Genomic DNA, 12,588 nt, shown 5'->3' on the forward strand with positions numbered 1-12,588 from the left:
ATCCCAAGCACCATGGCTAACAAACACTAGGAACAACTAAAGAGAAATGACTAACACACTCATTTAAAAGGAAAGGGAGATTTTAATTTTGTTAGGGCTGGAGAGGAATACTGAACAAACTGCTTTTATTAGAAAGATAAAAGCTGAGCCTGGCTCCAAAAGTCTTCTTGAATCAAATTTGTGGATGCAGACAAGAGGCCAAAAGGCTTTAAAGAAAAATCCCTAAGGTTTAGCGAGGAGAACCTCAGGGTTGAATCTGCATAGGACTGATAAAATTAGCTTCCTCCAGGAAATCTATTCAGGATAAATCTCAGAGAGAAATCCATCTAAAATGTAATTAATGCACAAATTTAAATTATTTTTGTAGTGCTGGGTCTTGTACACACTAGGCAATCACTCTACCAATGAGTCATATTCCAAACCCTAAAATTTTACTTTATAGTGCTCAAAGAACTAATACATGACACATGGTGAAAATAGGGGGTTCGGTCATATCAGCATGGAGCTGTAAAGGTTAAAAATAAAACAGAGATGGCAGATGAAGATTTTGACACTTCAGCCAGAACTCTACAGGGGAAATGATGTCTTGACCCAGGGAATTAATTCTATTCTTCAAATGGCCTCTAGAAGCTGGAAGATAATATTGAATAACAGAACAGTATGGGTCCGTTCCCTCCAGACTCTGTCAAGCAGTAGACAAGCCCTAAGCTATACAGCAACGGAGGAACTAGAAAGCAACGGGGGAACTAGAAAGCACATGTCATAGTGCATAAATTCTGTGCATTTTGGAGAGTTTTCAAATGTGTTCAGTTTTGATCTAATCAATCATTTAAGGATGTCTCCTGAAAGGAAAGGGGGGAAAAGTGAGGGCACAGAAAAGGAGGAGGAAGATGAGAAGTGAATTTGTAAAAACTTACAACCATATTTCCTTAGGAAAACTGACCCATCTCCCTTGCATTTAATATATATTAAAAGGATACATGTTAAGTGCTGAGCACTGTGACGGGATTACAGAGATAAATAAGGCGCATGCCTAGTACACAAGACACTCACCCTAAACTGTTGTGCAAGCCATGGCCAATTTGAGAAAATATTAAGTCTCACAACTTGTGTGGCCATTAAGCATTCCTAGATACATTAAACACTATGACTACTCTGTTAACACAGTGGAGTTTTCCTTGTAGAATCTTATCAGTAGGAACACACAGTCATGAGTTCATCCCAGCCCTTAGATGGTATCAGGCTTCCCTGGACAGGACACATCACCTTCTGGTTAAGAAGCACTTGTGTGGCTGTAAGCTGTCAGAGAAATGAAATGTTGCATATTCCATGCATAAGTACATAGAAGGTATAACACACTTCCCAGAGATGTAATAGGAGAAAGACTTCAGAGGAGAAATCATAAAGCCGAAGAAAAGGTTTTTCTGAGGAATTAAAAGAGGAAATATTTCTAACTCACAGAAGAGGACACTTTCCAAGCCCAAATGACATGAAAACATGGCCCAGCCAGCAAACCACATCAACACGGCACCTCATGGCCTTGGTGTTCCCAAGCCTAACAAGCCCAGAAAACTAACACCCATGTAATGATGCAGGAAATGTAGTTAAGAGAGTCTAAGTGACCAGCACAAGGTTACACGGTAAATAAAGGCTGGGATATCTTTAAAGTGGGGCCTTCTCCTCCTGGCTCAGTGTTCTTTGCAACCTACCCTCTACCTCTTGTTTAACATTCACTGCCTATCAAATACGTGGCGTCTTAAGCACATGCTCCTCATAATTGATTAATATGGCATCAGGAAGATTCCCAAAAATGTCTAGAGCAAGCCTGTGAAGCGCAATGTACTTAGTGAAGTATATGAGGAGATCACATGACAGCCTAACAGCAACATCACATGACTGCCCAAGAACACAGTACTTTCTCTCAGCACCTAATTATTCTGTGTATAGTAAAAAATTTCTCCTTGTCCAAAGAAGTCTGATATTTGAGCTATGTCTCTGGGCAGTACTTTGTAGTACATCTGATAGGAGTGTCTGTTAGGAACAAGTTCTACATCAGAACTGAAGAGGGGGGCAAGTCATATCTCACAGTATGAGGGTCAGCTGCACTACCAAGATCAAGCCCGAGGATGTGAGTTTGGACTCCCAACATCTGCATTTAAAAAACCTGATGTGGCACCATGTTCCAGGAACACCAGTACTGGGGAGGCAGAGCTCTTGGGAGCCTCCTGGCCAGCCAGTCTAACTATACAACAGTGGTTTCCAATGCAGTGTGACCGTATCTCCAAGAAATAAGATGAAGGAGCTGGAAGAACACTCAACGGTCAAGAGCATTTACTGCCATTACAGAGGACCTGAGTTTACTTCCCAGGACCCTCAACCCTGGTTCTAAAAGCGTCAGCACCATCTTCTGACATTCTAGGGCCCTGCACGGACATGGTCCACTTACAGACAAGCAGGTGAAACGCTCATACCCATAAATAAAATAGAAACAAAGGAAGATAGCAGATGTCTCCCTCTGGTTTCCACACATCCACACATGGAGGAGTGTACCTGCACACGTATATGCATATATCACACACTGAGGAGTGTACCTGCACACATATGTGCATATATCACACACTCATGCACACAAAAGAAAGGAAAAGAAAAAGAAAGCTCAGCTGGGTAATTCAGAACGGGAGCTTTGGGTCGGACAGTGTTAGAGGGTGCAGAGCAGTGGTTCTCAGTCTTCCCCATGCTGTGTCCCCCTTTAATGAAGTCCCATTTTCATTTGCTTCGTAACTGCAGTTTTGCTACTGCTATAATTGTAATGCAAATATGTTTAGAGGCAGAGGTTTGCCAGAGGGGTCCCGACCCACAGGATGAGAAGCACTGATCTAGTGTCTAAGCTCAACAACACAAATAATCCACCAATTAACCCATTTATGGAATGAGGCCCCTATAAAACTCAGCACCAAACCTCAGCTTTCCCGGTAGACAGCACTCCATGAGGAAGTAAGGCTGTCCATGAATCCTGGATCTAACCCAGAATCTACTCTTTGGCCAATTTTAAGTATATCTTTTTCTGTGAAATAAATCATAACTATAATAATTTTTAGTGTGTGTTATGAGTCCTTCTAGAAAATTATACCAGAGGACAGATTGGGGAACTGCTTGAACATCACTGGTAACCTCAGTGAGAGCAGTGTTAGGGACTCTGCCTACTAAGTTACAGTTGGTCCTAAAGCCTTCACATTTACTAAAAGGGAGAACTTTAAACACTGTAGCATAATCGGAAAAGGAAGGAAATGGAGACAGGATCAGTCCCCATCTTTACCTCTGGCCTCTACACAGTACCTAACCTGCACCTCCACCTCCACCTCAAACACCAGAAAGCAATGCAAAGGAAGGCCTCCTGGAACCAACTACCACCAATTCAGAAAGGTGAAAGGAGGGAGTAATAAGGAGGATTGGTGTGCTGGGTGGAAAGGAGAAAATAATCTGGAAAGAAATACAATTTGAAATGCTCATAGAGGTTTTCTAGAGACAATCATCTCAAAAATATAAATAAATAAAAACAAAAACCTATCCCATGCCAGTTCCCAGCTTCAAATTACATTTGTTCAATGCCTGGGTTATCAAACAAAGAATATGTGACATCCTCATACAAAACAGGCATACAGTCAATATAAAAATCACCCCCCTTAAGCAGCAGTAACATAAAATATGAATAAAACTCCCTCAATTAGCATCAATCCCTGTGGCAATGTGAGCCAAACAATGCTGGCTAAAGTCTCCGCTTGGAAAATATGGTGGACCCCATTTCTAACAGTCTACATACCGGAGTAACAAGGTCCACGCGCCACCACTGTTATGTCTTTCTGGTGCTTACATGCAGCCCTCCTGAGAAAACATTCATTCTGGTAAGTATCCCCATTTGATCCACAGACAGGAATGTAATTTGTATGGCACTGCAAAAGAACAAAAAACAGAAACAGACTCTCAGAACTCGGCATAAATATTAATGGCACAGGTCACACTCATGAACACAGAAGCAGAGTTGTTGGCGTTCTTCTGCTATTAGCACAGGTTGCCCTGTATTTGATTTTTAACAGAGGACTTGCCTTTGTCTCACAGATTTCTCTCGTTCCTAATGAAAATAATTTCCAGGTACCCTTATGAAACTGGACATCCCTGAGCCATATACTTTATTTGTTTGCTAAGAAACCCACAGAAAAATTAAGAGGAAAGTCACAGTGAGAGTGTCCATAGAGAGCTGCCTGGGCGATCTCACCTCATCATTAAAATTCCTTTACTCAATACGTCTAGTAGTAGAGCCCCAGGGAAGGAACAGGAAGACACAGGAAATACACCGGCATCTCTGTTCTCAGGGATCCTATAATCTTGCTAGAATGGGGGGGGGGGGGATGCAAAGCTAAATCGTGTTTGGAATCACGTGATCTGGAATCAATAGATCAGACAGGAGGTACGGTGCCCCACCTCCAGAACTAAAAGCTAGGGTGTTTAAGGAAAACCTCCACAGAGAGTAGAATTCAAACTGAGCACGGAAGGATAAAGCAGGAATGAGGTGGCAGATGAGGATCAACGGTGATGAGATTTGGAAAAGGACACTGACTCTATTTGTCAATAACAGCACAAAAGGGAGGCCTGGAGAAATGGCTCAGTAGTTAAGAGCATGTTCTGCCCTTACAGAGAACCGGAGTTCAGCTCCCAGGGCCCACATGGGCAGCTGGCAACTCTAACTCCAGCTACAAGCAATCCAGTACCTTCTGGATTCCATGGACACTGCACATGCCCACTCAGAGACCCATATGCATACACATAGATTAAAAAAATTACTTTTGGTTTTTGAATACAGGATTTTTCTGTGTAATAGTCCTGGCCACCCTGGAACTTGCTTTGTAGACAAGGCTGGCCTCAAACTCAATGAGACCCGACTGCCTCTGCTTCCCAAGTGCTGGTATTAAAGGTGTGCTCCACCACTGCCCAGCTAAAAGTTATTTTAATATTTTTTAAATAGCATAAATGAATTTTTGAAATTTGGAGAAAGTATCACAAAATGATACAAGCTATCACTGTTACTTAAATAACAGTAGTGCAAATGTTCTTTTAAAATGAGCCAAAACATTTACAGAAAAATTATAAACAGCCAATTAATATATAAAAGTAATTGACATTCATTAGCAATCAGGGTTGTATACTGAAAACAAGAATTGGGAGATGGGGGTTCTTGAGACAGGGACTCATTACAGAGTCCCTTCTATTCAGAGATCACAGGCATGCGCCATCGTGTACAACTTGTCCTTTTTTTTTTTTTTTTTTTGAGACAGGGTTTCTCTGTAGCCTTGGAGCCTGTCCTGGAACTAGCTCTTGCAGACCAGGCTGGTCTCAAACTCACAGAGATCCGCCTACCTCTACCTCCCGAGTGCTGGGATTAAAGGTGTGCACCACCACTGCCCGGCACAACTTGTCCTTTTTAAAAAAGGATCCATGAAACTGAGTGAAAACTTTTAAAACAATGTAAAATAAATATAACAAGAAAATACATTATATTCAGCAAAATTTAGAAAAATATGCATAAATTCTAGAAGAAAATGTTGATAAGTTTTCATATTATGTCTTTTAATTTTCTGTATGTTTCAATTTTTTGCAAATAAACGAACTTACTAATTTTTAAGTGGTTGGTCTCAGTGTATAAAACACAAATATGGCATATTAGTACAATTCAGCAACTGCTAACTAACACAATATCTTATCACCAGTTGATTTTACTATATGTTCAATATCAGCAAAATCTTACATGAACTTTTATTAAAATTAAATTTTCATTTGGAGGGCTTTGTGTATGAAACTGCTTATGAATATTTTTAATTCAACTTCATTATAAGTAGACATAAGTGCCTGAGTACTATATTGTCTTCTAACATTCTAAAGCATGTAAATTATGAAATATTCATATCATAAATGACCTTTATTTTTCTTTTATATTAAAATTTTGCACTGTATTCATTTCTTTAATCATATGTTTATGTGGGTTACATTATGAATTTCATTTAAAGGTAATAAAGAAAGAGTTCTGAGTTTGATAGGACTGGAAACCTTAACATTTATAGAACAGTAACCCAGTAAGCACTGGACAGCTGCTTTAAACGTCCTACCAATGAAGCCCATGACGTCAGAGCCAGGGCTCTGAAGTCGCAAATCCTAGGCCCATGTGAAACCATACCACATTCCCCATCTGTCTGAAGGCAACACTATAGATCCTCTCAAATAATCTTATGGGGATTAAACAAGGGAAAGCTACCTGTGGCGTTTATATCCAGCAGGGTAAATTCTCAGTAACTATTAGCCGGGATTGTTGCTGTCATTGTCATTTTGAAGCCTTGAGTGTGTGCATAAAAGGACAGCTGATAAGTGGAAGAGTCACACCTGCCCCAGAGGGATCCAACATTAGACACAAACTACTCAGTCTCACCCAAGTCACTTGGTGATGATGGTGAACAAGGACCCTAGCATCCCTGCCACCAGTCTCAAGCACCTACCGTGAGTGACAGACGGGAAAGCACATGCTGCTCCTTCGTCATTCTTGGCTTCTAGGGTCTCTCTTGGGAACCCCCGCAGAAAACTTGGACAAATAAGGGATCCAGGCAATGTTACAACATTCAGACTGATCCTACTTCTGACCCCTAATCTGCCACCTTTGCTGAGGAAAGAAACTTCCTTATTAAGATGATGATGATGATATGCCAGCTTTTTGCAGCTGTCTGGAAGATAATGCACCAGTCGGCTCCGGAACTCCATCCTTTCAAGCATTTGTCGTATACCTACTGTGTTCCAGGGATTGTTTGGATCACAATAAAGTAAAGAAAATGTTGATGGCAGAGTTCACTTTGATCATCAACTCGACTGATGGATAGATGCTGTGAAGCTTAGCAAAGCCCGTGTCCTTAGGGAGAAAGGTCATCCCTGAATACTGTAGCACCACCCAACAGACTGGGAAGACTGGGACCTGGACAGAGAAGCCCACGAGCACTAATTCCTCCTCTCTATTTCCTGGACACCACGATGTGACCACCCACTCCACTCCGCCACACCACGATGGACTGAGCCTCTGACAATGTGCACCAAAACGAGCCTTTCCAAAAACTAACTAACTAAATAAGACTTTTTCCCATGTGGTTCTGCTTGAGTATTCTGTCACCGTGAGGAAAAGGACTAACAATGCTGTGGTGGTTAATTTCATGTGGCAATCTGACTAGGCCCTGGGGTGCCCGGATTTAAAGTTATTTCTGGATGTCTCTGTGAGGGCATTTACAAATGAAATTAGCACTGGCGTCAGTGAACCAAGTAGAGCAGGCTGTGCGCCTGCAGGTGATATGCATTATCCAATATGGTGAGAAGTCAAACAGAGCAACATGGTGGAGGGTAAACTTTTCCCTCTGGCTGAACTGGGGGATGGTCTTCAGTCTTCACACAGGGACTTATATCACTCCATTTCCCAGTCTTCAGCCCTTAACACTGTGGGATCTCAGCCTCTATATCAAATAAGCTAATTGCTCACGAGTTTCTTTCTCCAACTCCATAAAAATTCATGTGCATGTATCCTGCTGTTTCTATTTCTATGGAAAACTCCAACACAAAGGTCTAGCAAGAGAACATGGATGGTAGTAAAAACAGACACAGGTCGGGCGGTGGTGGCACACGCCTTTAATTCCAGCACTCAGGAGGCAGAAACAGGAGGATCTCTATGAGTTCAAGACCAGCCTGGTCTACAACAGCTAGTTCCAGGACAGCCAAGGCTGTGACACAGAGAAACACTATCTCAAAAAAGACAAAAAACAACAACAACCAAAAAAAAAAGCCCAGACACAAACACAGGATGGTAGCCGACAGAACTCTAATACAATGAGGAAGAAAGAAAACTAAGGGGAAACTAGAGACGCTAAGTTTTAAGGAAACGATGTACTATTAATAATTGTTCTATGCATATAATTAGTAGGTGGCTTTGTTTATAAGTAGCAAGATAATGGCTTTTATTAGTCAACTAACAAAATTCGCAGCTATGTACAATTCTACATTCTGTGAAAGGAACTTATTAAATCATGCCCCAGAAGCTTGCATTAGCACTGAAAGCATGCAGAACTATAAGCAATCTTTCAAACAATTTGATTAGCACTGTTAATATTTACAAAGCAGAGAGATATGCCTAACATACATGTCAAGCCATTGTTTTTAAGCTGCCTGTAATTTGGGTTTTATGAACAGATCAATAATCTTATAGAAAGATAGCAGAACAGAGCAAAGGAAGGATTCCTCAGCGGGAGGAAAAAAAAAAAATCATGCTTTAAGTCCTTAGGCGGTTTGCCCCTACAAGGCAAGAAAACTGTCTTTAAAACGTCTTTAGCATCCAGCCTAAAACACAGCATACAGCACGCCTGAAAAAGCATCTAGTGATCTCTCTTTCTCACTTATATTTCTCTTCCTGCTTTGCCACAGGTTAAGGACCAAAGGATTTAAGACAGATCATGGAAAGATAGGTTTTTAGCTGTTCAAGGACATTGAAAAGGCTACTTTTTTATATAATCTTAAAAAAAAAATCTCAAGGGCTTTCAGAAACTGAAGGAAAGCAGAATAAAAGACAAGCTCCATGGAACTGAAAGAGCCCCATGGAAAGGCAGGCACAGAAGGAACTGATGTCCCTAGCCAACGGGCAGCAAGGGTATGAAGCCAGCCAGAGCAGGCTAAGCAAGCTTGGAAGAAAGTGGTCATTGTGGGGCTGCCCACAGAAACATCACTCTGTGTCAGTGAATGAACAGTCTCTCTGACCCTGAGAACCAGACTGGGTAGTCAATAGCAGCAAACACAGCTACCAGCCTCGCTATGTCCATTCTCTACTCCTTTGAATGGACATACGCGCTGTGATGCTTTATAGCATTCAGAGACGTTTCAAACAAGTGCCCTTCCCTGTGTGTTCTTACCACATCTTGCAGGTGGGAAATGCGCCTTCTCTGTCCAGGTGGAATACTGCTGAGGGAAGGAGGCCATGCAGTTGCGGAGGTCACTGGGTTTACCAGAAACACTAATCTACTAGGCTCGATGCCTGCTTTCTGAAGGCCTTCCTCTCCTCAAAATTCAAAATGGCAGGCTTAGTTAGACCAAGACTGTAAGTGAAAACCAACCAAGCTCCTTCTATACCTTGTCTCCAATTCTGAATGGGGGTGGGGGGTCTCTGAGAAAACACCTACAGCTACATTATAATTTAATCAAAGAAAACCAGCAATCAGGAGCGATCAAGAGTCATACTCTCGGGACTGGAGAGATGGCTCAGTGGTTAAGAGCACTGGCTTTTCTTCCGGAAGACTTGAACCCAGGACCCACAAGGCAGCTCATAACTGTAACTCTAGTTCCAGAGGATCCAGACACACATGCAAGCAAAACACCAATGCACATGAAATAAAATAATAGTAATAATGATAGGAAGAAGGAGGAAGAGAAAGAAGAGAAGGGGAAGGGGGGAGGGAAGGGGAAGAGGAAGAAGAAGAAGGAGGAGGAGGAGGTGGAGGTCACTCTCCTCTTCTTTACTTTTCACACAGTAACAGCACAACTAAAATCCAGAAGGAAAAGCGAAGGCACCATACTCTTGGGTTATGGCTCCAATTTCTCCCATCTCTAACCCCGACTCTCCCCGAGGCTCTACTCCATCCTGGTTCTAAAGAGCCGCTACAGCAATGGGAGAGAAGGGGAGGGAAGCCAGGCTAACAGAAAGAGGAAACGGTGCGAACCTGTGCACTAAGAGGCGCTGCTGTGGTACCTGCTCTCTCCCTACTGTGGCAAAGCTCACACTTGGCTATGACAACGTCTTTCCTGTGTGTGTTCACATCTAGTACAGTCACCTGACCTCCTTCATTTCTGGAATAAAGCACAGAAAGCACAAATATCAGGACTTCACCTGGCAAGAAAGAACTAGTGGGCTGTGAGTCGAATTTCCTGTGGGGCTCAAGGTGATGTGTGCTTTTTATTTGAAGAACGCAGTATTATTATAAAATCGGGAGAAAAAAGTTAAAATAGCTGATTTCGGTTTTCTCACCTGAAACTGGCATGCACATTTCAAACCATCTCCATCTTCTTTGCAGACACCTCCATATTTACAGGATGACCCATCACACACCCTGATATCAGATTCTCTCACACTTAACTCTGCAAGAGAGGAAAACATTGTTTCAAGTATCTACAAACATACGTACACATACAACACACACACAACACGCATATACACACATAATGTATAATTATGTGTATTACACACATATTAATTAATTAATAAAAGAACAAATGTATTGAGTATCTCATTCACTGGTATAATAGCAAGACAATACTTTTAAAAAAATGTACGCCAGAGAGATGGCCCTGAAGTTAAGAGCACCTGCTACAGAACATGAGGACCCAAGTTCAGATCCCAGCACCGACACAATGAGCCAGGCACTTAACTACACCTGTAACCCCAGCACCAAGTGGGACACAGACACAGACAGGAGGATCTCTGGGGCTGGCTGGCCAGACTGTAAAGCCTAGGTTTAGGGAAAGACCTGCAGAGACAGGTAGAAAGGGCTGAGTCACCCCAAGTCCTCTTGCAGCTTCGGCATGAAGGCACAGACAAATATATATACGCTACACTACATTACACTACACACACATACACATACACACACACACAATACATATACATGCATATATATATATATATATATATATATAAATCCTTAAAAAATAAAAATGGAAAAGCAAGTTCTTCTAAGACTCAAAATGTTCAGTATATCCCTAAGACAATCTAAAAGGAACTCGCCCCCAAAAGGAACCTCAAAATGCTAGTTTTTAACATAATTTCCAAAGATAAATCTACAGAATTCTTCTATTTTGGTTTGCTAAACACAAAATAATTTTGCTATTGTCTTGATAGTTTAGATTCTTTGTCTGAATTATAAAATTAACTTGAACTTCATACAACATTTATGAACACAAAATTAAGGAAATCGAAAACTTCTCTCTCATTAAAACTTTTAAATGCCTGAGTTAATTTTACCATAGGAAGCTCAGTCAATCACTGAATTTGTTTCTGCTCCGAGATTGTCACCCTTGACTGGAAGCCGTGCTTAAAGGTCCTCAGAAACCCATGCGTGGCTTCCAGGTAAGTGCTGAGTCAAGTGGAGCTGGGTAAGAATCATCGGGATGCATTTCCCTACCTCCCCATTGGGAACCGGAGCCACAACGACAAATGTGCACAGACACACAGTAAATGACTGCCTTAAAAACCACCTCCGTACAGCCATGGTCATGTGCATGTAAGCCAGAGGAGCCAGAGACCAAAGCTAACTCCCGGCTGGCTGCAGCTGGGACTCCGGAAAAAGTACAAGAGGTCTCTTGCACTCTAAGTCATGATGAGGTAGGCCCCAGTAAACAGACCCCCTTCCCCAGCAACCCACTATCCCTGCATACTCTCTTTTCCTCGTTTTCAAAACAGGGCTTGTGGAGAGAGTGAAGGAGAGTCCGATGTCGAGGGACAGCTACACTAGTGACATCTCACTAGCCTCTTCTCACCATCTGTTTGGACCTCCCTGAAAGGGGACCGGCAGTGCGTTGCTCCTAAGGGAACTGAGTCACCAGTACGTACCTGAGCTGACACTCTGAAGCACCACGCACTGCACTGGTGTAGGAACCGTCTACACCCTTGTGGGTTGCAGCTACTTTCCCTTTTGCTTAAATAGGCTGCCAGGTCACAGAAACAGATTAAAGTTCAACATTTTTGCACTTAAAAGAAGACAACTGATACAACTGTTTGTTCTGGTCTACAAATTATTCCACATACAGAAGATGGGTTCTAAGTTCCTTCTACCTGGGGCTGTGAAAGCCTTGGGTTCTTGGCTCTCTTCTCACAATTTTTGCTTGCCCTTCCTTCCCTCTTTAATAACATATTTAGCTTTCAAGACTCCTTGATATGGGCTTTTTTTCCCTCTATATCTAGTCAATAAAAACTTACAGCAGGCCCAGTTCCAAATACTACCAAAGACACAGCTTCAGCCCAAAAGGTCCTGTTATCTATAGTTAAAGCTGCCGCCATCCACACATAAAGATGCAGAAAGAAAGATGGGTGACAAGAATCCTGAGGTCACTGTACCACAGCGGTCCACTCCTCTAGATTATTGTTGAAGGAAGTAAGCAAATGAATACATTAAAATAAAAACAAGCCCTCTTCTTAGAAGCTAAGTCACAGGTGAAAACCATTAAATATGATAGCAATAACAACAGTTACAGGCAAACTTAATTAAGACAAACATTTCTCAGCAAAAGCCTTACGTCTTTTTGCTTCCTCACACATTTATGAATGTGTCCAAAGCACCATTACTTCCTGGGGCTCTCCCCCCTAACCCGCATAAGCCTTAGCTCGAACTCAATACAGGACTCTCTGAGGGCCCTTGTTAGGCATTTACACAGTACCAGGGGAAGAGGGCACTCTGCTACTGTCAGTGATGACGATGATCACACACCTGCCTTCTTGAGCCCAAAACGGAAATTCAGCAAAATGGATGTGCT

The 12,588-nt window shown here is 42.1% G+C and overlaps 1 protein-coding gene across 1 annotated transcript in view; it reads right to left on the reverse strand.

Annotated features, from left to right (window-relative positions):
• The window catches only part of Tmeff1 (transmembrane protein with EGF like and two follistatin like domains 1), an 81,576-nt gene that overhangs the window by 53,072 nt on the left and 15,916 nt on the right, over nt 1-12,588 (reverse strand). The window contains exons 2-3 of the mRNA XM_048419765.3: nt 10,088-10,197; nt 3,821-3,950 (exon numbers count right to left, since the gene is read on the reverse strand). Coding sequence (XP_048275722.2) covers nt 3,821-3,950; nt 10,088-10,197 — 240 coding nt within the window. The remainder of the gene's footprint in view (nt 1-3,820; nt 3,951-10,087; nt 10,198-12,588) is intronic.

This window comes from Myodes glareolus, chromosome 16 (genome assembly GCF_982192425.1).
Source record: "Myodes glareolus chromosome 16, mMyoGla1.1, whole genome shotgun sequence".
In the NCBI taxonomy this organism is placed as follows: domain Eukaryota; kingdom Metazoa; phylum Chordata; class Mammalia; order Rodentia; family Cricetidae; genus Myodes; species Myodes glareolus.